Here is a 26,096-nt window from a genome sequence, read left to right on the forward strand (position 1 = left end):
GCTCTTTTGATAAGGAAAGCATTCAAAGGCCTTTTTTGGGGGTTTTATCAGTGAAAAAATTAAAATTTATGTTGAATTTTGATGGCAGTGTGTCATTTTTCTTCCTTCTTGGGTCCTGGGGGGGGGGGGCTCCACTTTTTTTAGGTACATATAGGGGGGCCCCAAGGAAAAATGGTTGGGAAACACTAGCCTAGGGTACAGTCTGGGCAGGTTGCCATGAGCCCTTGTCATGCAGCTGATGTCCCAAGGACCTGAAAACTGCGTTTGGTTTCCAGGTGTTTTATCGAGAGTGAAAAGACTCAAACAAAAGAGATGCCATTGAGCTTGACCTTGGCAATCAAGTGACACACGTGTGTGTCATCATGTTTCTGGCTTGACTCTGGCCGCCCCCCTCCAGTACCAGGTTGTGGCGCGTCAAGTAGTGGGGGAATCCATAGCACCCTACATACCTTAAACTTATATGCATCGGACAGTATTACTCTTGAATGCCCACAATTGGCACTTCTATAAATAGGCAGATTTACCTTGCTAACATATATATAAAAATAAGTTACCTGTTTGTGAAAAAAATGGACCATAGCTAATATTAAGGATGATTTTCCATTTAGCCTAACGTCTGGAAAAATGATTTCCTTGTCAATAAACATATCAGTGTAAGTGGTTCAAACTGTAGACAGAGTACTCTGTAAACAGAGTATTCTGTAAACAGAGTATTCATTAAGACCTGGAGTCTCAAATCTGTTCATTTATCATTACATACACCAGTGGCCTGATTAAGCCAGGAGAAATGTAAAAAGTTATTTCAATACAAAATAAACTATTTCGGCCATATATATATGGCACGCAGATAGCTGCTGCTAGGCCGCGCCTCATGTATGAACCTGTGACTTATTTCACTCATATCTCTCCCCCACTCTCTCGTACTTGTTTCTGACTCTTTCCTCTGTCCTTCCACTTGAATAAAGGGTTAAAAAGCCCATTATATATATATATGTGTGTGTGTGTGTGTGTGTGTGGGTGGGTGTGTGTGTGTAAAATAGGGGTCAAGCATTCATTGTAATCACATTTGTGATTGTGAACAAATTCAAGTTCCCCTATGAACACTGAGCTTCTTGGAAAGAACTATCCTCATCTGAGCCATAGTAAATCCTCTGAAATCGTCCTGTCGTCATGTCTGTGTTCAGCTTCCAGTCACCACTTCCTTGTTGGATGCGGATCTTTGTGTAGCTGCTGTTTTTCTTGGCATCCTGATGTACAATTGTCACTGCTTTATCTGTGAGTGCCTGTGAAGTCTTTGAATGTAACAGTAGGGCTATTCACTATTCTTGGCACTGCAGGTCTTCCATTCACATTCCTTGAAGTGCAAGGCCTTAAAAACTGAACTTTAATACTTTATTTAGCATCCATTCAGTCATGAGTTTCCCAAATTTGAGTCAGAGCGAGGCAGTAACAATGGACTCATACAACCACATTTTAAAAGACTGCATCATTTCTGTATTTTTTTCTCTTTAAGTGTCCTCATATTGAGAGTTGTTATGCTTTAAACGTTGTGATGCAGCAGAGATCTCGTGTTTTGTCCTGGAGAGGTGTGGCTCTCTGGCATTAAAACTTTAAATCTGTCGTCATTTAGCTTTGGGAATATGACGTGACTGTGTGGAGGAGCTTGCAAGTGTTCTGGGAGGTTATTTTGAAGCTTTGAATACTACAGGATCCACTTGCCCCAGTTTCTCCTGCAGCAGGAACTTGAATAACCCCACACAGCTCCGTCATTTGTTTTTTCATGGAGGTAGCCATGTGTGTCTCTGTATCTGGGGTGGAGCTGGCCTGTGTGGTGTGCGTGTGTTTGTGAGGTCTGCAGCTCTATTCCAACTGGTATCTGTCCTTGTGGTGTGCGTTTGTCTCTGTGCCTTTAAGAGGAGGGTCTGATATGGGCCAGTGTATGTGAGGGTATTTCTCAAGCACAGGAGGGGAGTGGTGGTGGTGGTCTGGAATGAAACCTACAGCTTTATAGAGGGAATACAGTGACAGTGAGTGGGTGAGGGTGAAGGTGGGGGACAGACAGATAGGTGGGCTGAGTGTTGAGGAGGGACAGAGAATCAGAAAGGAGTTCACAGTGCCAGAGGAAAGTTGTTAAGAAAGTTTGAAGAGAGAGGAAGGTGCGCCTACCTCCATCTGAGTATCAGCCAGGCCATGTCCATGCCCATGTTTGACCCGGGTCAGCGGCTGGCAGAGGAGCAGGACTATGTGCAAGCCTATGAGAACGTCAGAGAGAAATATAAAGGTAAAAACTCATCTTTTGTGAAGTGGCTTGTCCTTTAAAAACTCAAACAATGTTTGAATGGGAGGTTGATTAAGGTTGGTGCATGAGTGAGTATGTTTAGTCAGGATGAACTAGTTCTGTATTAATTTGGTTTGCACAGATATTGTTTGGTTCAAAAGCTCTTTGGGATGCAGAAACAGGAAGTATGGTGTTTCTACTGTTCAAATGACACTGAACATGGTCTAACATGCTTCCAACAGCAGATGGAGAGACTTTATACAGTATGCATCAATGATTAGTTGTTAATTTCAGTTAGAGAATGTTTTGTGATTCATAGTGGAAATATCTAAAATTTTAAACTATAGTTTTATCTGTATTTTGGTTGTACATGGCTGAGCTGTGACCTACAGGTAAGTCAGCAAATTCACAAATGAGTCATGTGCTTCAAAGTCTTTGACCTCATTTCTGACCTGGCAGCCTCCTTTTCATACAGGGGAATCACTGGGCAGTGTGGGCACAGAGAGGTGAGACATTTGGCCCCATGGTTGACTGGCACAAATCCAACAGTGCAGCAAGAGTGATAAGAGATAGCGGCCAACAAAGTGGTGTGTCAGAGGGGCATTCACCTGATTATATCCAGGCACACATCACCATGTAGTGATGCTTTTTTAGATTTAGTCTCAGAGGAATCAGGATGAACCTGAGGATGCTCCTGCAGCTTATTTGCTTACTCAATCAGGAGTCAGAATTTGACTGATGCAAAACCTGTGAGGGACTCATGGCTTTCATTCTGCAGGAAGCTGAAACTTTATAGTATTTTACTAATTTAAATGAGAATTATTTCAGAATGCTCTGTCACAAACATGGCTATTTCTGATAATTCCTCAAATGCTGTTATCATTATCACTTACTTATCACATTGTAACTAGGGATGCATGATATCAGATTATGCCGATATTTACAGATTAATTTTAACCGATACTGATATGTAAATATGCTTTTTGAAAAGAAAAAAAAAAAAAAAAAAAAAAAAATATATATATATATATATATATATATATATATATATTTTTTTTTTTTTTCAGTCTTTTTGGACACACTTGAAGGATTTCGGATGACCAAGGAAACAAACTTTAGTCCTTCAAAACACTTTAAAGTTTAAAGAATGAGGATAAATAAAGAAAAAGACCTGAACTGTCACAGGTCTGTTGGTTTAGCCTAAAACTCCACTGGTTTTTAGCATATATGGACAAAATTTACAGTCGATGTATGCTGAAATACACAGGCTAAATATCGGATGTAAATATCGACAGAAATTTTGATATCTGCCAATACCTATATTGCCTTTTAAAGCTAATATCCACTGATAACGGTACCAGACCGATAATATCATGCATCCCTATTTATAACTGTATCATAGAAAACAAGTTTGAGATGGATTGATAATGACAACAGCATCATTTCTTTCATTGTTGCTCCGCATGTTTTTCATCTTTCAGCATCTTCCACTGCTCTTTATGTACCGCTCCACCTTTTTCATCTCCCATCCTCTTTTTCTACATCTTCTTTTCTTTTTCTGCATCTCTCTCTTCTTTCTTTATAAATCTATCCCTTTCTGTTTCTGCACCTTCCTCTTCTTTTTCTTATACATCTCCCTCTTCTCTTTTCCTGCATCACCCTCTTCACTCTTTGTGTCCCCCTCTCTATTTCTGCACTTTCGTTTTTTTCTGGATCTTCCTTTTCTGTCTTTCTCTGTCTCCCTCATTTCTACTTATGAGTGTCCCTCTTCTCTTTTTCTATATATCCCTCTTTTCTATTTCTGCATCTGCCTCTTCTCTCTGTCTACATTCTCCTCTTTTCTCTTCCTTCAGACTCCTCTCTATCTCATTCACTTTTTCCCGCATCTCTCTTTCTCTATCTCCCTCTTTTTCTGCATCACCTTCTTCTCTCCTTCTGCTTCTCCCTCTTTTCTATTTAAGAATCTCTCTCTTCTCTCTATATATCCACATCGTTTCCATTTCTATAGCTCCTTCTTCTCTCTTTCTCTATTTCCTACTTTTGCATCGCCCTTGTCTTTAATTCTGCATCTCTCTCTTCTCTTGTTTCTGCATTTTCCTTGTCACTCTTTCTGCACCTCTTTCCATCCATTAACAACCCAACAAAGCTTTGGCAGATGGCTGATTGATTGGTCGATTGATTGAAATTAACCAGTTTACAATTTAAATTGAGAAACCTTTATTATGTTGCCAGAGTCAACTTAAATTGAATGAGAAATAAACTGTCATTTAATTTACTAATAGACTAAAGATATGAGAGGTTCAGCCACTTGGGGCACTATAGATCAAAGCTTTTATGAATAAACCTCTTTCATGTTAGGCTCTTTCTCAGTGAGTTCAGGTGTATTCCAGCAACCATAAATTCCAGAATGCAAGTTGCACTGTTGTATAAAATGAAGTCAGTGTTTGGGGGTCTTCCAGATGGTAAAATGCTTTAAGATGACTTCTTGTGTGGCAGTTTTCACTGTATCCAGTACAGTTCACAACTTGCAGTTTTTGTATCTGTGTATCTGTGTATCTGTGTTTTTTGTATCTGCTATTCACCAGGTGGATTTGGTGCTCCTACTTGCTCACAGTACAGTAGCTGGGCTCTCAGCCTATGGTCGCTTTGACAGTTGAGAAGCACAGATCCACAGCCTGGGAGCTGTGCTGCTCACCTCCACTAGTCACTTATTGTCTTCTTAATCAAACCATCACTTCACTTGGTTTATTTACTCAGAGAATACCACTGTTTTCTTTAAAAGCATGAGTGTCTTTGCTTCTATGTTTGCAGTACACTTTGAGTGGTTGTTATAGAAAATGAATGGGGGACAAATTTTCATGAATTTGTGAGCAGTGTGTGATGGTAGTGGCTGTACTTACTGTAATAACAGTGCATGTCTTAACATTTTATACTGCTTTATTGGTTGATGTGATATGTAGGAAGCAGCCAAGATTTTGCATTAAAGCTGTAAAAAGTGAGTCATGTGCACTGGATTTTATGGTACATCTAAAGGTGGCTTGGATTATTATACTGCCTGATAGTTGCATCCTTATGCAGTAGCACATGTGGAGTAGCCGCTCTTTTTAAGGAGCTATGTTACATAATAATAGTGGGTCTGCTTCTAACTATGTTGGTTAAAATCCCTGCATTGTTCTAGAGATGCTGCATGGGTGTTCAGCAGAATCTCTGCTTAAAAATAGGTTAGAAATAAAAACAGAAACCACAACTGTGGGCAAAGTTTCCAGCCATCATACAACAGACCATCAGTAAATACAAAGAGGCCTAGTCTTGGTCTCTATGTTGGGAACAGTATCGTTCCATCCAGTCACAACAGTCCTGTAATTTTCTTCCCATGCGGTTGCCCACTGTGCATGTCACTGTGGCAGTGTTCCTGCTGTGTGGCTCTGGCACCAGTCTAGGTCTCCACGCCCCTGTTCTAACCTCTAGCCTCTCTGCCAATATCTAACTTCCTGTTACTCTCTCTCACTGTTGCTTTTTGACTTGATGCTGTTTGCTTTAGATAATTGGAGATCCAGACAGAATGGAAAGTCTGTAGTGGAGTATGAAGAGGGTGAAAGCTGTTCTTTGGTGGTGTGAAGCTGACCTTGATTTTGAGCTTAAAGCTGTTTCTTTACGGTTTTGAAATCTGTCACAAGATGCCAGCTCCTTTTCCAAGGCCATGATTTGATTGTTTGAATGTGTGGATGCCTTTGAGGTGGAACTGGATAACAGGCTTCAGGATAACTCTGATTATCTGCAGTTAAAAATCTGCAGCTGAAGCATCATGTTTAACCACTTACGATATCATGTCATATCATATCATATCACATTATGTAAAATTGCATGTTCTCACACTGTAAAGCATCATATATGCTGTTGTATTGCAAAATATTGTATCATGATTATTCATACAATTTTGACTTAATGCATTTTTCAAAATGTTAGTACCTTGCTTTTCTGACTGATTGATTCTCCCCCATTTTTGCCATTGAAGTTGACACCACTTAGACACTCTTAGCTCTGATGAGACACATCAGAAGCTGTTAAACCCCCCTCATATACACACCCTGTGTTTACCACCGGGAAGTTGAGTTTGAGTTGTGTTTCCCATTTTACATGAGTATGGTTTAATCAAGTTGTTATTCTTTTAACAAGCTGTCATGTGAGGCATATTTTGTGTGGTAAGTTATAGCAGCAGGTGAAATGCAGTGATAAATTGTGGTTGAGTACAGTGCTGAGTTATGATAGCAACCAAGCAGATCTATTAGTGTAACACACGGAGCTCAGCTGTAAATACTCACTGCAAATATATCCCCTGAGTTTACTCCATCAGTCCACAAGCTATTCTTGTAGAAAGGCTTTTGACATTTTGTTCAAGGAGATATTGATTGTAAAGGCTGCAGCGAATAATGTTATTAAAAGTACCTTAACATTTGCTGTGTCAGGCACACTTTTGATACCTGTTTTTCACCAAATAAGTTGGCTGCATCCTACATGCTGTGACCTGTGCTGTCATCACTCTAAGTGCAGCTACTACCATAACACATTGGATGCTACCAGGCAGAGGCTGTTGAAAATTTGCCCTCATTCATTTGTATCCAGGAGCAGCTGCTTCACTGCTCTAAACATGCTGGGATCCATTACCCAGCAGACCAGCATGGTGGTTTTAACAGCTTTTCTCCCTGAGTAGGTCATAATCATGCATTAAAAGAAAACTGCGTTTGAATCTAAATAAATCAACCTTGTGGAGCCAGGTGGGCAGCCAGACTTGCCGATTGTGTATCTGTAGTGCAAGACACAGCTGTGGTTTTTCACTCCCTTTTTATCCCACTCCCACATAAATAATCCCATCCTGTCCTGTTCCAGTCCTGGTAGAATTACTCACAACCCATCCTGCTCCCATTTTTGTTTCTTTTTTTTTTAGTACTTCACACTTTGCCAGTGCATTAGTAACACTAATAATAGGTTAAGGAACTGGACTGGAGTTCCACAACAGTGCATGGGTCTGAGGTTCCCTTCAGAACATTCTAAGCATCCAACACTTGAGTCCTTGCATTCTGGTGAATATTTAGCAAACAGTTTGTGGGAGGAAGGGAGCCTCATAGACCTGTTAGTGGACATCATAGAACTAGAGTTACATAACTACAATTAATGTAAAAAGAAAATGTAAAGTGATATAAAAAATACGAAGAAAAAAACAGTGATTTCATGCATTAAGCTCACATTGTTGCCTAATTTGATCTGTTTTTTTTTCACATGGTCATTTTTAAAAGGAAGAAGACAAATGCCAGAAAGGAAAAAGTTCTTCAGAAATGAGTGTCAAAACTTGTTTTAATGTTTTATTTCCTTTTTAGTCTGGTGAGATAATAGGAATACTGATTGCTTTCAGAAGACAAAGGCTTTTCTGTTTTGATGATGTCATCTTTGTTTGCTCTTTAAGGAGGAGGTCTGTGATAAAACTCAACTGGCATAGAGGATTTAGATTTATTGAGAGTCCTATGCCCCCTTCTTAAACACTGAAATAAGTGCATTAAACTAAAACACATGGAAACCTGTAACTACATGTTTTATGCATTTGGTTTTTGCAGTATAATGGTGTGTTTGCTGTGTATAATTAACTCTATGGTTCAATTCTAAAAGGGCTGAGATAAGTTTGTCTTGTGAGTCACTCTTGACTCAGTGCATCCACAGAGTAGCCCCCTCCACACTTCTCTTCCAGTACTTGCCTCAGATCAGTTTCATGCAACTTGACCTCAAATTCGAAAATAGCAATACTCCTCAAGTCTTGCATGCATAATATGCACCAGGAAAATCACTCATGCACAAATGCAACAGATCGGAGTGCTGCCAACAGGCTGTGAAAATGGAAAATCAGACTTCAATGCCAGCAATAACATTCAGTCCACCTGATCCACCTGGGATTTTTCTGTATTTGTCAGAGAGAAGGGATATCTCTTCAGCTTACAGCACTATCAGTATTTAATTATAATCAAAACCTTTCTAACAAGTTGTTGATCTTCTAGTAGTGTGGAAGTTACTGTATTCAGCTTGATTAAACGGCTCATCTTCTCCTGAAGTACTGTAGTGTTGATGAAGTGATCATTTAAAGAATTGCTCATAAATTGAGGACAGTATGCCTTTATGCTTCCTTACTGAGACTCATGTGTGAGTCAATAGTTATTTTATGGAAACACCATATGATAACTACAGTGAAGACACAGTTAGCCTCCATCACCATGACTTAAACCATGGGGGAAAAATGATCTGTTTTTGCCAGATCATATCAAAATCCATCCATCTGCTCTTCTGACACTATTTAGATCTCTGATTCACAACAGGTAACCAGAAAACTAACTTAAATTTAAATGTGACTTTAAACAGTAATATTGAAGATGTCTATAACATCGTTTCTGCATACAGTATAGTTTTGAGTAAGGAGTTTCTAAAAAAGTTAGCAGAGGCACAAAGGTAAAACTCAGTGAAACCACCAGGCGGTTCAAACTGGGGAAATATGCTGTTTGGTTTAGAATATTTTAAAATTGCTGACCCTAGGAAGAATAGCTTACAGCTGATGCTTAAGCTAAAGGGGATCCAAGTAAACAAACAAATAAACAAAAATGCTAAGAAAAAAAAGTGAGGATTTACCATTTCTTTAGCTGTATATCTGAGTGGGCTCAGTCCTGAAGATGGTGGTAATTGGTTGGAACAGATAGGAGAGGAGATGAAATGCTGCACTGACAGAGTGCACTTTGTTTAGATTCAAAAGACTAGATGGAAAGTTTTTCGTTTGTACAGATACTCATCCTGACTCAAGAAGAAACTGATTAGATTTTGGAGGTCAAAGGTCAAGGTCACTTGGCCTCATGTTCATCCCATGCGTTCAAGGCAGTCCTTGTGGATGTGAAATTCCCCCTGAAAGCTATGAGGGATTTCCTTTAACTTTCCTCTCTTTGCACAAGCATCCACTCTGAACGCAGGTTCTCAAGATTGCTTCAACAGAGTTTCGTCAAAATATGCAAATACCCTAACTCAAGAATGAACTGATTCGATTTGTAGTCAAAGCCAATATGCCTTATGGTCAGCTTTTGCTTGTGACATTTCTGTAAATCACACTAACACAGAAAACATCCCAGTCCTTCTTCTTGGGTAACCACTGTACTTTCACTCTCTGGCAATTGGGAATCTAACAGAGGCACATGACTGCCATGCATTAGTTATGTTGTGTTCTTAAAAGCTCCTCTTTAAGTCATAAATCTTTAACATCCAGTAGATTGTTGTAATGCTGCTCTTTCTTCCTTTTCATTCGTTAATTGGAACCTTAACTGGTGAGCCAGGAGCCAAAAGCAGATTGTGGAGCTGATTTCAGTGGGTTATGAATGCTTGGCTGAAAAAAGTCTTTGATGTATGGAGGTCCTATGAAAACTTCCAGTACATCCATGCCTTTTATTTACTCTGTTTTGCCATGGTAATGAGTATTTTTTTTTTTTTGTCAAGTTCTCAACATATTTGTCTCATTATTTTGGGATAACAGGGTCATCAACAATCAAACTGTATGTGTTGTCACATGAAGCAGAGTAAAATAACATGCATGGTCCCATGGTTCCTTTAATAAGGTGCTTTTTGAACATGTTTGTTTTTTCCTGTCTCTTTGTTCCCTCTAAGGTCAAAACCGTAGCATTTTTATTAGATAAGTTTGAGTGGCTGAAAATCTTGGAAATTCAGGCCTTGATTTTTCACAGGAGGTGGTTGTGGGTTCTGAAGCGAGATCAGCTGAGAACTACTGCTCCAGTGTATTTTAACTTTCACTATTTTAAGTGAGTGTATGCCAGTATTAGTTTGTGTCCAGCCCTCAAAAGAAAAATGGCTCTTGACATTATAATGGGCTTGTTATGAGCTGTCAGTGATGTACTGTCACAGTGGTATTAATATCTAATTACAGAACGAGAAACAACAATAACTGAATGATTAATCTACAATTGTGACAGTTTTTAGCCAATAAAATAAATACTGCAATTCCGGCTGTGGCTGTTGGATACATATGTGGAAAAGTGTGGATGTGTTACATTCAGGAGCAGTTTTTTTCCACGATGAATCAGCTTTTCAGTTCAAGAGTGTGTACATAGTGGATCCAGGGAAAGGTGTAGTCATGGAGGATGATTTAGACTGTATTCATACAAAGAAACATGAGCATAGTTTAAACAGAAAGAAAACAGGTGTCTCTGTCTTCAGATTGTCAAGATTAATGTCCCTGTCAGATAAAAATGTCAACATAAACACTCAGCTGTTATTTCAACTTTACCATAATTATGATATTTTTGAAGTGACCAAAAGACAGAAGTTCCTGAGTCCAAACACTAAAATGAAGGTATTGCTTTGCTGGTAAACTCACTCTAAAAGCCTGACCAGTAGATAAATCAGAGCGGAGTAGGTATTGTAGTTGGATCTCTGACAGTGATGACCTCTAATGACAGAGGACACTCTCATTTATTATCTCCACATATGTTCACACCTCTACTCAACCCCACAGAGCTGTGCCAGCAGGTCTGCTTAGTTCACTGTAGATCACTGTAGATTACCCATAATTCTCTGCTGCAGCAGAATCTTCTCACCTGTCTGCTACTTCACAGGAGTTTGTAAGATGACCTGTTGAGCTTCTGTTGGTTCACATGTGCTGCTGAAACATGCTGTGGGTTGAGTTCATGATGTGGGATGGCCATATGTGTTTACGTATAGAACTTCTTCGTGTCCAATGAGGGATGTGCAGGATCGCTTTAAATTATGTTTTATTTGGGGCCTTTTCCCATTAGGCATGATTGTTTTATTTATTTTTTTAATAGTGACCCCCCCCCCACTGCTGGTCTGCTTTAACATCATTCTGCTTGGAGACGGTAGTTTTTGGTATGACAGAAAATATAGAAATACCTTTGTAAATGACACAGTGTTCTGTCTGGGTTTGTCTGTTCAGGTTGGTGGATTGGTTCAATCTGGTAAAGTTTGGGACTGGGTTAAAAATAGATTCTCCATTTCCTCACGGCTCCTTGTGTGACCAGTCTTGAACTTACATTGCTCATCTAGCTTGAATTTGATCAGCACTCACGTCTAGAGGCCTTTAGACTCAGACTTGAGATTTGTATCTTATGCCCAATTGTTTTATTGGACATCTTGTGCCTGTTATCAATACGAGCTGGATATGCATATGCAAGATGTGCCACATGGATGTAAAATATAATGCACAGTTACAATTCAATAGCTAGTTTGGGGTTATTTTTTGATGCATATCTTGATATTCTGTATATATTTTTGGTTATCTGGTTGGAACATTCTTTGTACTAGTTCCAACTTTTGTTCTCTGAGAATCTCTAATGTTGGAGCAAAATAGGTTTCTAATTAGAATATCCGCACATTAATCAATATTGAATAGGATTGAATCATGAATTGAATCGAATCTGGACCTTGTGAATTGGAATCAAACTGATTCAGGCAATCAATGGCAATGCCCAGCCCTAGTTGGGGGGGGGGGCATATATTTTATGAAATTGCAATTTTACACTATCATAACATATTTTAGAAACTTTAGTGATAAAAGAAGTTACTGTATGATTGTTGGAGACAGTACAGGTCAGTAAAATGATGATCCTTTGTTTGTGTGGTGTGCAAATCAACCTCATTCCACCCTTAAATCAAAGCCCTAGGTGAGCACCCCTGTCTGAATCTGCCTGTGCTCCTGGCATGTGTTGTATCTTTGGCAGGGATACAAGGGGCTCTGATGATGGGAGAGAGGGGGTATAAGGAATAACAGGGAAATTTTTTTCACCAAGGTAAAAGTTGGCCACCCTCTGTGGATATATGACCGTCTTTGCTTCTCTGATGAATATAGCTAATTGAGACATTGCTATATGCTCTCATTAAAAGTCACCCATAGACAAGTGATCATTAACCTTGCAAAGCCAACAGGCTGGCCAAATTCTGTGTTTGTCATCAGGCATATCTATCCTGTAAAATTTTGATCTAAAGTGTTTGTTCCTGATCAGAGAATAAAGGGACCAATCTCCATTATTTGAGGATAAAGAGGGCAAGCTACTGGTGTGGTTCAGTTATATAACAAGCTGGTAGACAAGTGAAGAGATTATCATGATGCATCCGTAGTGGCAGTTTTATCAGAACTGGGCAACATTTATCTACATTTGGTATTGCAGTCTGTTCTAAGAATAATTTGCACATTTTAAAAGATGAAAGAAGTGTGTTATCTGTGTAGTTGATGCTGCTTGGTCTCAAACAGCACTGTTTGTTCAGGAAGAGTGGTTTTCGTGCGTTCCCATTCGTCACGCTACTTTATCTTGCTGTAGAAGATAAGTTCACATTCTTTCATGGACTCTGATTTCCCTTTCATGATAAAATAACATCAAGACATAATAATTGGTATCTTTCTAATGGAAAGTCTGCAGAGAAATTCAAATCCAAACCCTGAACCACAGTTAAGTGAACTGAGTCTCTCAGAGTCTGCTGGTTGGACCAGAGAGCCCAGACTAGAGCTGCTGTAATTGAGACAGGATTTGTTTTAATGCCGAGGATTAGTATCTTCCCAAACCGAGACTGTCAATAACAGCTGACATAAATTATGTTACTATGCTGCAAAATATGCTCTACTAGGTTATTTTAATCTCAAACAGAATCAGGAAAGCTGTCAGACACATCTCATGGTCTGTTTCATGTCCAGATCTAACACAAAATGTCACTTTGTAAACTGCTAAAACATTTATTTCCTTGATGCCTGGTTAGATCAAGGCACTGGCATGTGATCTGTTAAAGTATAGGCCTATAGCCTGTTGCCTGTGCTTTACCACAGATGTATAGCTTTTACATCCGTTAGCTCAACTGATAAATGTCTGCATATATTATTATGGGGGTCAGGGAAAGCATCTTTAGAAAGTATGGATGTGCTGACAAACTGTACTATGGTTTCATGTGTCTGGTTGCTTCCAGCTGTCACTGGATGTTTCTTTTGCATTTGCAGTAGAGCTAACAAAGCTAATATTTTATTCCCATGTTATTTGTCCTTGTTAACCCTTGTAGTTAGACCGCCCCCCCTCGAAACATTAGTAGGGCATGAACTGCTTATGGTCATGGAATTTGTTGGTGAAACACGTGAGAAATCCATCCATTGATTCATTCATGACTGCCTAGCCATAGTTGTTTACTTCCTCCATGATAAACACCACATTATTGGAGAACTGAGGATAGTGAAACAGACAGTGACACGTTCTCTTGTTCACATTCATTACAATCAAAGTAACAAAACATATGAAATAGTAGGCGCCCCCTTCCGTGGGCAGTAAAACACAGCCACAACAGACGGCTGTGATTGTTGTTCATTATCAGTGAAGCAAGTTAGTAAATCAAACTCTACCAAAGCTGATCTGGAGAAGAGAAAATACAACAACAAAAAACACCATCTTTTCCATCAAGAAAAACTTTCATTGCAGTTTGTTGGTCTTCTCTTAATGAAGAAATGTCGCCCAGTTCTGATAAAACTGCCACTGTGGCTGCATCCACCTGCAATTATTGTCTACAGACTTGCAGTACACATAGATCAGGCCTTTAACTACTGACTCTTTCTCCTTGAATAGGGCTGATTGGACAGGCCGTTCTTGGACTGGGAACAGATGTTTTAGATTGGGGCTTTGCGAGATAGATCAAGCTGATGACAGACACAAAATCTGACCAATCCTTGGCTTTGCAAGATTCAGTTAAGGATACCTGATCTAGCTTTTTAAATCAGAACTTATCAGATATCTGATACAGGAGTTGGAATGCACACCCCTAGTTGCAAATATGTTTGATAAATGGAAACAAAAAACTACCTTGTACAGTGCATTGTGAGTTGTTTATCAGGTATATTGGTGCAGATACAGCTGGTGCCTATGTGTTTGGTTAAGTGCAACTGTCCTCTGTTTTACCTTTAATTAAAGATGAAATGTTAGAACAAATCTCTGAATTGATTAGTTACAAAAACAAAAAAAATTAAAACACCACATTGTCAGGAGTATAATAAATATTACTCCCCTTTCTTCCTGTTTACTGCTCTGTTGTCATTGTTGTTCATACCTGAACTTAATCTCATTGCTAAAAAGCCAATGTATTTTTGTTACAAAATTCCAACTCTGTAATATCAGTGCTGACTTTCCCACACTACTGGAGGTAGAGATGTCATATGAGGACCGTGCTGCACATTATAAAAGTGGAGGTGTGTTATACTGGCTGATTGCCATTGAAGATGTTTTCCTTATCTACACTTATGAAAAATGTCACATAAGGAGGGATGTGTCAGGTCATAGAGACTTTTGAGTCTCCGGGATATTGCCAAACATGCTTTTAATATGCCCAATCTCAAATTAAATGGTTGACTTCAGTGTCACAGATATCACCCCCCTGGTTTGTGGACATAGGTTTGAAGACTTCTATTTGAAAAGGAGCTGTAGTGTGGGAAGGGATTATAAAATATTTGAAGTAGTTGTAGTTATTTAGTCATCCATTTTGCTCAGGGCAAGTTTATTAGCTGTTAATGAGCATGAGCTAGAATAACAAGCCAGGTAAGGTGAGTTCATAAATACTTGAAAGCTTATCGGTGTGCTGTATGTGTATGACAAGAAAACTGGTGCACTGACTTAAAAATGCTTTTGATCATCTGAGTGGGTAAAACCAGTCTTAGCAAACCTCCCACCACAGGAAAATCTGGCAAGTTAATGTTCAGAATCATCTGATAATTGGGCCTGTGCTGACTTTGGTCGGAAGGGGCAACCAAGCTGAAAATTGGTAGGATTATCTTGTAGTGTGTGCCAGGCTTTAGATGGTATGTGAGAACAGTTTTTTGCATAGTAGGCCATATGATGGATATATGACAAATTCCCCAAAAGGCTCCAACATAACAAATTTGACCAAGATGTCAAGTTCATTGACTTGCTATAGCTGGCAGATGGCTAGAGCTCTTCACCTGCTACTCTCAGCAGTTATGCCTTTTATAATGCTGAACTTCAGGACTTGATATCTTATGATATCTTATATTAGAAGGTTAAGGAAAGTGTAGTTTTAGATTTGTTACGGGTGCTAAAAGCCCAAGGATCAGCACATCATTCGTTCCTGTCATGTAAAGAGGTTTAATTCTATTGTAATAGTTGATCTTTTTGATACTGGGTTTTGTGGGGACTGACTGGTTTTTGGAGCCAGCCCAAGTGGCCATGTAAATGTGCACTTCCTCATTGGCTTAATTTGTCACACCCAGTGTATTCTGCTTGCAGATTACATGCCCCTGTTTGAGTGTCATCCTGTCTTGACTGTTCATCCCTCAGCCCAACCTGTTCGCTGTGTGAGGATACAAAGAGATCCTGGCCTCATGTTGGCCCTGGGTTATGGAACAATAGGGTTTTAAACCCTGGTCCTGGCATGCTACAGTAAGCCAGACTAATGCCAGGAATGTCAGTGGTGAGCTGGTTGGCACAAACCACCATTTTTTTGTTTTGTAGTCAGCAGGGTGCCTGAGTTTGAGAAGCACTGCTGCAGTTGCTCATATGCACACAAAGCTCTGTTGTAGTCACAGTTTTAGCAACAAGCAGCTAGCAGATTTAACTGTAATTACATCAGAATTGATCTTGCTTCACACTCATCTAATATGGAGAAAGAGAATGAGCTCATAGGTGTTGATGAAAATCAGTGGAACAGATAAAATTATCTTGTAGTTTGAAGATAAAATTAGAAATTTAAAGGTTTTAAACTTTTTTAAGCCTTTCTCAGGAATGATCAGAAACCAGTCTTACAATCCTGATTTGTCTGTTTTGGCTTAGAAAGTGTCCTCTGTGCTTGCAGTGGATCTACATATGTCAGTGCTGCACAAAAGACAAAAAAGACAGCCTTAATGTGTCTCCTTCACAGCAGTAAATCACACTGATAGTGGGCCTCTTGATGATTTTTTTCATCCTGACACATTCTGTGGATTCCTCTTATGCTGATGTCTTTTGCTTAGTGCACCCTTTCTCTGTATGAAGGTACCTCAAAGAAGACACTTATAAACTATATCAGGATGCAGTTTCCTTTCTTTGCAAACTGCATCTTCCATGCTTTGCAAAAGTCATAATGTCTAACGCAGAATCTTAGTTTCATCTGAGATTTCAGGGCCTCTTTGACCAGGCGTATACATGTACCTGAGAAAGCTGTCATGCCTCCCCTGCATCAGTTTGGCTCGTCAGCTTGGCACTTCATCAAAAATTAAAGTAATGTAGATGTGAGATGCATTGCAATGCAAGGTTAAAGAGCAAGTATATCTCTGGCCTTAAACATCGTCGTCTTGGTCCGTGTAGAGGTCGATCGATATTAATTTTTCAGGCTGATACTAATATAGAGTATTAGCAGTTTATGAGACTGATATTTGGAACCGATATACTTACTTACTTAATGTACTTAATGTAGATGTCCCTGTCATACTTCATGTAAAATTTTATGATCAAAAAATGGAGCCAAATGAAGAGTTTAGTATAAGGTCTGTTGATATGATAAATGGCACGACACATAAGCAGCAGTAAAACAGGAAGTGATACCATAACGTCACTGCTTTAGTGAAACTCAGTAGGCCTCACTGTTGATTGTGTCACTGTTGTGACATCAAGCCAATCAGATAGTGTTTTAGGCTGGACATTATGTGAGATTGCGAAGATTGAAACCAGACGGAAAGACACACACTGCAGTGGGGCCTAAGTAGTGTACTTTCTAATCGATTGATATTATTGGTGAAAGGTAAAATTAGACGCTGATGTGAAAAATCAGCAAAAATAAGTCCTGGCCAATAATAACTCAACCATTACAGATCAGTCTGTTTTGCCTCATCTACAATGTAACATACATGGAGATGAGATGGGGAAATTGTAATGAAGAGAACAGCAACATGTGTTTGAATTTATGTTGAGTGTATCTGAAGCTATTGCTTCTTTTTTACACCTCACGTGTCTTATGCATCCTCAGTGTGCAATCTCTCTCCAAGATCCCATATTACATAACTGTGGATTCAATGTAAAAGTACAAAGTTGCAATGTTTGTAAACTTTTCAACAGTGCTCCTGTGGAATTTCAATCTAAAAAGAGCTGCTGTGATGATATTTTTAATATGATGACAAGATGATTACTGGGTCAACAAATTTGTGCCTCACATACATGTCATCAGACACAGAAGAGAGAACAGAAGAGCAATACAGAAACACTTCAACATCATTTGACTTTTATTTTATTGTGGTCGTTTAGTTGATGCAAAAAACAAGGCAAAACTTCTGTCAGGAATACATTTGATACTCAGATTTCATAGTAACGTGTAGAGAAAGTGTTGGCGGACTCTTTGTTGATCCTTTGGTGTCTTGATATCCAAAAAGACCAAGACTCCAGTGAAGACATGTTGGCCTTTGTCTATTATTTTGTGTATGATGACACCTCTGTGTATATTACTGCTTTCATAAACTGTTAAGTTGGCTTGTTTTTTGTGTTTTTGAGTTGAAGGGAGAGGCAATAGTAAACAGATTATTTTTAACCAATGACTGTGCACTCCCTGTCTGGTTTGTTGTCTGTTTTTATCTTTGCGAGGTGACAGGCTGCAACAACTGCATGTGGAGTTTGATATCGCTTTAATAGATCCAGACAGTGCAGTATCACCTCCTCCCGGCCGCTCTGACTGTCTGTCTCAGAGATGGACCCAGTACCCCTCCCTCACTGAGTGCTCTGGTTCAGCTCCAACTTGTAATGCATGCATAGAGGAGCCACATCCCAGAGAGGGGTGCACCGGGTGTATCAGGTCTTCCACCTGTGTTTTAGAGGGACATGAGACTTTGGCTGTGACTCAGACTGAGTTTTTGGCACCTCAGTTCTGAACAGCTGCACAGACACAGAAAACACCAGCTCATCAGGGTGTGGAGTCGTGTAGTTAATGATGCCACGCAATGACATTTAGCACGGTAGCTTAATTTTCAGCACATGCCATAATGCTTACTCCTGTCATTGTTTGCCATTAGGGGACGGTTATTTTGGAATCTGAGTTACAAACAGTTTGAAATGTAACCAATCATGGTCTAAGGAGGAGACAGAAACAGAAAAAAACTATAAGAAAAAATACAACCTTGATAACTGACTAGGGTTCTTGCAGCTAGAAGTGTGCTGGTATTTCTCATCATGGAGTGTGTGACCTGGATAAAGATGATGTTTCAGGTGTGGCCTGCCAGCTGGTGTGTAATGTTTACTGCCTGTCATCACCAGGGGCCTTATGTCTGTGCTGTGAGGCCCTTTGCTCCTCTTTCCCATGCAGCACAGAGGCTGATGGTCTTTGCAAGCTTCACTTCTCCTGATACCTTCCCAAGGCATTAATTTAAGAGGACAAGAACTGGAGTTAAATACTTGTGCATTAGAATTTGATAATTGCTTTGGTAGAGTTCATGAACTTTCTATGTGAGCAGCTTAATCCTGTCATGGTTTGAAGTATTAGGAGGGATTGAAGATAGTGTGAATCTACAAAGAGGAGTCAGGGGTTGATTCTTGAATATTAAGCATGTTTTGAATTAAACTTTCATTTTCAGAAAGGCATCATTTTGGTTAAAATTAAACTCCATATGCTTCTAAACACATCACCCCACTCAGGTATTTTGGTGATTGATGGCAGACTTGTCCAACAGTTAACAATGTCTGCATACCATATACTGTAGTTGTACCATTTCCAGAGCTTTAATGTTGTTCCTCATGGCTCTCTGGCTTTGCTGAAGGCCACACTGTAATCCATCTATCTAAGTATATACTATGTCAAAGGATTAGTTGTACAGCTCATTATCACATGCCAATAAGTTTTTCATATTTTTTTCATATTTGTTTTAAAGCATGTCATCTTCACACATGGACAATACTGCCACCGTTTTTGTTTTTCATGTGTGAATGCATACAGACAGCCTGTCAGATCAACTTCACTCAACGTTTTCCTGCCATCTCCTTGTAAAATTTCCACATTTGGTCACACTGAACCAATGTGTGAACGCTGCACGAAATATTCTGGAAAATTCACAGCCAGCAAGCAGGCAGGGGTGATGGCATTTATATTACATGACCTGTGAAATCTCTGTGCATGTTGTAGACTTTTGTTTGTTGGTACTTTGAATTTGTCCACTTACATGTAGCATTGATATTTGGGCAGTAGTGTTGGATTCTGTTGCTTATCCAACCTTGTGTTGTGCCTTGCCTCATGAGGACCCCTCCCCTCCACCCGCCTGTCCATTCCCACCTGAGAGGGACAACTTCACTCTGTGAGGGACATGTTTAAACAAGCGCCTCAGAGAGAGTTTGAGGATAGACTATGCTGACATTTTCAATAACAATTGCTAGCAGAGAATTTGCATAAAATCTGGTGAGATACCTAAGCTTGTCAGTGGACAAGGTTCCTTTGCTTCTCACAGCATTTTTCAAACTTTGCTACCCTTGGCTGATCAAGAAATGTTGATGCATGTTGTGTCTGAAACAGCCCAAGATTTCGATGATTTGGTGTCAGGGTCATTACAGTGGTCAGTCTCAGAAGAAGGGATTTTAGGACATTTCAGTCTAAGAGCATTAGTTTTGTTATGTTTGGTCTTTTTGTAAAAGAAAGGGAAATACTGGATTAAATGAATGGAGTGATTTGTGATAGACTGGACCTTTTGCTGTATGGAGTTATTCTTGTTTTTTTTTTGTTTTGTTTTTTTTTTGTTTTTTTACCAAAAACAGCAGTTGTCAGTGTCTAGAATTGTATAATCAAACTGAAGAGTTATGTGCTGAATTAATATCACATTCTTCTGTGATTACCTGCAGATACTGTACACCCATTTTTCTTGTCACGGCTCCTTTAGCTCCCTGAAACTGAATCTGTGCATTACCTTCAGTCTGACAAGCATTCATTGCTTACATATTGATTTGGAAATGAGTCATCATAGCCCCCTGTGAATAAATTCTTGGCTATAGCAGTGCACAAATGCAGCAAACCCCTGGCTAAAACTATATAAACAGTGTCAGACAGTTTGTTCTGCAGGTGTTCTACACTGGTACGAGTTTTCTTACATGCTTGACGTAACCATTTGGCAGCTTAACTGGGCAGAACTACAGCATGAAGGATCAGTGTGTGGGAGAGCGAGGTCAGAGGCACTCTGTTGAATTCAGCAGCACTGTGTTAGAAGAGAAAATAGGCTTTTCTTTACCAGGTGGTCCATGTAAAAGTTGGAAAAACAAGAGCTGAGTTTGCCCTTTAAATGTTATTTTATCTTGCATGAGCCAATAACTTCTAATTTGTGTCTGAGAATTTTAGAACAGATATCTTTATTTAATTTTGAGTCATTCAGTCTAATTCTTGTTTCATGTTTCTTATTTACCTCACAAAGACTGCCTTGTTTTGTTTCACTGCATTTCTTCATTCACTTATTATGATTTATTGTCTCTGCTTGGTTTGCAGGCAATGTGAAATATTCCAGCTATTTATTTTATAATAAAAAGCAGCTGGGAGAAATAAACTGTTAGATCACTACTGCTAACAGAAACTACTGCAAACCTTCAACAAATGTGCTCTGATTCATAAAAGATGCTGAAGTAGTCTAGCCAATGTGCTGTTAATTAGGAGGAAGACAAATCTTGAGCAGGAAATGGTATTGACTGAAACATGAACCAGTGATGATGCATCAGACCTTGTGACCATCTGTGCTTTAGATCTTTGTAACTGACCAGATCACATGATATTAATGCAAGGAGCAGGTATTTTGAGATTCATCTTTATTACTGAAACAAAAACAAGCAATGCAGCACAAAGGACAGTGATGCAGACAACAAAACCAATACACTTACACAATAATCCACGTCTGCACTTAACAAACAGGCTAGCCTCTAATCCAATGATTAGATTCATCAGCTGGGGTGCAAAGCAGTGATTTACGTGAGCTTTTCTCCATTTAAAGTCTAAGCTTATTACTTAACTGTCTGTAGTGATTATGCACATAATGAAGTGGATACATCGATACCAGTGATATTATCCCTGTGGGCAGACATTGGCACTTTGTCAAATAATGTAGCATGAACAGATATCATTAGCAGATTTTTATCTGTTGTGTAGTATTAATGAAATGCTGCCATCCAGAACACCTATCTGCTGATTTAACCCTCTGAGCCCTAAGCTACTTTTTAACCATTTTTTTCTCCTGTGGATTTATTGTCTTAAAAAGCTAGTAAAACATCAACCCTGTGGTGCAGAGTTCAGAACTGAACATCCTTTTTCAGACAACCTAGGCTTTAAGAATATGTGTGCTGCAGTAAAAAAAGTCATGGTAATATACAGACAAAAGAAAAAATAAATGGAAATTAAAACTCAAAGATCTTTTGTGTGACATGAAAAGTGTGGCTGATAATGAGCCATTGTTCAACGCAGTTCCTGTCTGCAGAGACACAGAAGGCCACATCACAGTCTATATCTTTTTCTCTCCATTATAAGCTAATAGGCCATCTGCTCCAGGTTTGAAGTGTATACACATGTGCTGTTTGGCAAAGCATGATGTGACCATGGAACAGTTTACTGGCCTCATGTTACAAATAAATATGGTGTGTAGCATTGGCTGCTAGCAGAAGAAACAGTTGAAAAATGCATTAAAAATGTGATAAAAGACCTTCAGTATCAGAGTTATTGGTGTATTGGCCATGATTTCCATAATCAGTGCATCTTGTGTACTTGACAGCGCACCTGGAGAGACGGGGCATGGGTCTGGAGAACGGCCATCAGGAGGGCAGAGCAGTACAGGACCAAGGTTGATGTAGCAAAGTAAAAACATGCAAGATACAAAAATCCAAGATGGACTCCATGGAGGTTGTATGAATGCAAGGCTTGTTCTTAGTTAAAAATAAAGAAATTAATTAGACTCTACGCCTTTAAATACATTGAATAGCATTACTCATTTGGGCACTTTGCCTTGATTTTCTCAGTTGTTGCATCTCTAATTGCAACTTTTTCTACCAGCAGAATTGCTGTTCTCAATTAAATTGAAACACCTGTAAGCTGGAGCAGCAAACAGAAAGTAGCTGTGAAGAGCTGTAAAGATTGTAATACTGCACAGAATGCAGGTCATGGTAACAGCTCCTGCTCCAAGTCTTCGGTGTCGATGCATATTGTCTCTGTCAGAATATTCAAACATAAGCAAAACAGCCTTTCACTCTTGCTGACTTCAGGCACGACACAGCAGAGCAGCAGACACACACTGGAGGTTTGAGGAGACTGCTGAGTCAAAGACAGCATAACCTTCACTGTCATCTTAAAAATCACAATGTCATGGATCTAACAATGTAAATATGTCAAAATCCTAGTGCACTATCTGTTTTTAATTTGTAGGGTTTCTTTATTTTCTTTATTGATATATTTGTAATGTTCTAACTCAGATAGTGGACAGATGTACATAAAGCTTTAGTTAATTTGTTTTGCGGTTCAAGTCAGTCATTTCAGATTTATGAGTGTTTAACGTTGCAGAATGCATCTTAAAATCTTTCCAGTTGTAAAATCATGCTTATGTGTAGCTTGATGTGATATATAGTTAAGGTTTCCTTTAAAAGTGCTGTGTCATCTAGGCCCTTAGAGCTCCAGGGTCTCCTCTGCAGCAAATTTCATAAGAATAGAGAAGCTCTGCTGCCTAATGTTGTAGCATTTTAAAGATGAATAATGCTAAATCACAGATAGAGGACCAAGTGATTTATCATTTGTAGTTTATGGTTAAATTCTAAAATTGTGCGTGTTTTTTTAATGCCACATTTCAAAGTTAATTGTTTTATCTTCACTACCCCTCGAGAACCATCATTAAATTTATGTTGTTACTTAAGGAAAGTTGTTTCCACCTCTGAGTTTGAACAGTCATCATTGACATTGTCTGCATCGGCTGTCTCACGTCAGAAATACCCTCTGCTGTGATGTGACGGCAGAGTGTGACTGTTATTGGCTCAGGCCCCTCCCTGAGCACCATGAGGATGAGACGGGACAACATCAGGGAGGAGTGAGAGGCGGAGGAGAGGGAGGTGTGCTCCTTTACGATTTCTCTGACGTGCCTGTCAGTTTGTGTGTTGCTGTGTGGATGTGGGCAGGAGAGAGAGAGAGGGGGAGTGAACAAAAACATTAAGCTGCCAACTCCTGTGGCAGAGTAGAGAGAGAGAGAGAGAGAGAGAGAGAGGGAGAGAGAGAGGGGGAAAGACTCAGCCTGCAGTTAGCGGAGCAACGCTTCCATCCTCCAGCGTGGTGTAGTCGGTGCTGAGCTGACCTTGCAGAGCTCAGACTCGACTGCTTGCAGCCTCAGGCGATTCGGAGCTGGACGATTGCAGGCATGGATCTCGGGAGATCTATCCAGCATGAGATCAGCTCTCTTAAAGGTACTCCTCACCTTTTTTAACAAATTGTGTCTTCGGATGTTGTCATCGCCATCATATGGTTTCAGGACCGCCTTGTTTTCCCACAATCCCTCTATGTTGAGGACTTCCTCATGGTGTGGATGCAGGCTGAGCAGAAAGTTCAGTTTTACCGATTCAGGGCTGCAGAATTAAATGGAGAGACTGTAATCCTCTGGTCGCTCTCACTGCATATTTTTGTGGATAAAAAGAGTGAACAGCTTTTGTTCTCCTTTTGTCCGGGCGGGAGCAGCAGGACCAGGGGGTTTGTGTAGGGGTCAGTGGGAATGGTGTGTTTTATGAGCGTGCGTATATGTGAGATGCTGCAGGAGGCTGCGGCACAGTGAATGCTGGGAGTTGCAGAGCGAATCGGCTGCTGCAGAGTGGCTGCTGCTGCATCGCCGCGGTAACAGCAGTGAGCCGGCCAAGTGCTGCCCAGCCCCTCAGTCAGGGATGGGGCTGCTGCTGCAGAGCCTGCTTAGGAGTGGGCATCTATAAGTCAAAATTCTGTTGCTTTTGAGGCTGCAGCATGGTCTCATGTTTACTGCTGTTAATAATGACATCAGCATAATATGCTCCTCCCCTCTCCTCACACACAGGTGTATCTTTACATACTTCCTGTTGCAGATTCAGACTCCAGTCATACAATTATCCTGACTTTCTTGCCCTTGTAGGGCTACTAGACTTTTTAGTATTGACTAAAATGTGTCTCAGTTATCACACAAACTTGTAGACTTTCCATTTGATTAGATTTAGATCATGTCTGACACTATAAATTCATTTGAAAGTATTTTTCTTGTCAATTTCTAGATTTCTGATCACCTTTTTTATGCAAATACAGATACTGGTCATCTATTGTGACTATAGTGAGATTAGTCGATACACCGGTGATACAGATTGTATACACATTGAATTAAATCAATTAATTGATTAATTTGGTAAAGCAGTTGGTTTTGCAGTTGATCAGTCTACCTAACTTTGTAGTGTATTGAGACATCCTCCAGGTGGCAGCATAATCTGATTAAGGGAGCACAAAAGTCATCCTTATTTACTCAACAACATGCTTTTACAAACTTTAACAGAGGAGTACAAAAGCTTCCCAAGTAGCAATGCAATAAATATTGTACAGTTAGAACAACTGATATACACAATAAAGTGATTCATTCATTACATGTGCTGATTTAAAGTATGTGAATCAAGTAACACAACTACTGACAGACTGAAGTCAGTTACACGCAACAAGTCTCAGAACATAAACTTACATTATGTACTGTAACCGATTCAGTTATGTCATACTGCTGATGAAACAAAGCAACCCTTTTAACATCTGTATTCACTTGCCATAACCTACATTTTGTTTTATTTTTGCCAAACATCGTGTCCCAGCTTCATGCACCGTGAGAAAGTGCCAGACACAAAATAATCTTGATAATACTGATTCCACTTAATAATTTTTTTCTCCTGTTGCCCCCTTCCTGTTTACCTCTCTGTCACTTGCATTAACATGGATGAGGAAAAAGGAAAGGTGTGGATGAATAGGCACCAGGAGAATCAAACAAAGATTTCCTTGATTTTCTTCTTTTCTTCACTCAACAAAGCTTGTTAGCTTGTTTTACAAAGCGGAGACAGCTGCAGATTTATAGCACCAATGTTTGAGTGAAGTGCTCTAAACTGATTTGTGCTAACATGAAGGCAAGTGAAAGTCATATCAAGGCAATGTACCACACTTCTATTTTGCTACCTTCTAAAGGCCGGCTCAGGTTACACAAATTCAGCCAGATTTTTTTACCCGACTGCAACATCACAGCTCATCGTCAAATGTCAATGAGTGTTGGACTCAACAAATGGTCTTGTAGTGTGACATAATCTACAAGTCCAAGACGCCCTGCAACCACGATTGAACAAGCGCGTCTAGTTTGACACACTGACCTGACGTCAGTGACATATATCCTGACACCTGATCTCTCTGTCATCATTTACCAGATTGGCATTATACAGTAAAGCTGTATGCATTAGTGAGGTTAACTGGGCAGATTTTGTAGACATGTTGTCACAGGTCCATAATTGTTTTCTTGTTTGTTTTTTTCTTCTTCTCCAAGCAAAAGACTGCTACAGCATCACATTGGGTATTTCTGTTGTAGCAGAAGTCTGATTCCCTTTCATAGACCGGCCCCCCAATGACCTGTGACCTTGCACACAGTAGTGGAGACAGTGGTGACGTCAGCATGAACAGTCTGGATCACAGTTGTAGTGTGGCAATAGTAACAGACTGTAAACAGTTGATGTGAAATATTGGTTCGACAACAATACACAGAAAAGTTTTACTTTGAGGCACTCGTCATTTTTGTGATTTGCTTAAC

The 26,096-nt window shown here is 39.7% G+C and overlaps 1 protein-coding gene across 8 annotated transcripts in view; it reads left to right on the forward strand.

The window, feature by feature from the left end:
* Positions 1-26,096, forward strand: part of pleca (plectin a) — a 137,275-nt gene that overhangs the window by 13,496 nt on the left and 97,683 nt on the right. For 2 of the 8 annotated variants that reach the window (XM_041809370.1, XM_041809372.1), the window contains exon 1: positions 2,046-2,281. The exons of 4 other annotated variants lie outside the window; for them this stretch is intronic. In XM_041809370.1, the coding sequence (XP_041665304.1) occupies positions 2,191-2,281 (91 nt within the window). In that variant the 5' untranslated portion in view covers positions 2,046-2,190. Of the gene's footprint in view, positions 1-2,045; positions 2,282-23,660; positions 23,722-26,096 lie in introns of those variants that run through there. 2 more of the 8 variants (XM_041809374.1, XM_041809376.1) reach the window with 1 other exon arrangement.

Source organism: Cheilinus undulatus, linkage group 16 (genome assembly GCF_018320785.1).
Source record: "Cheilinus undulatus linkage group 16, ASM1832078v1, whole genome shotgun sequence".
NCBI lineage: Eukaryota > Metazoa > Chordata > Actinopteri > Labriformes > Labridae > Cheilinus > Cheilinus undulatus.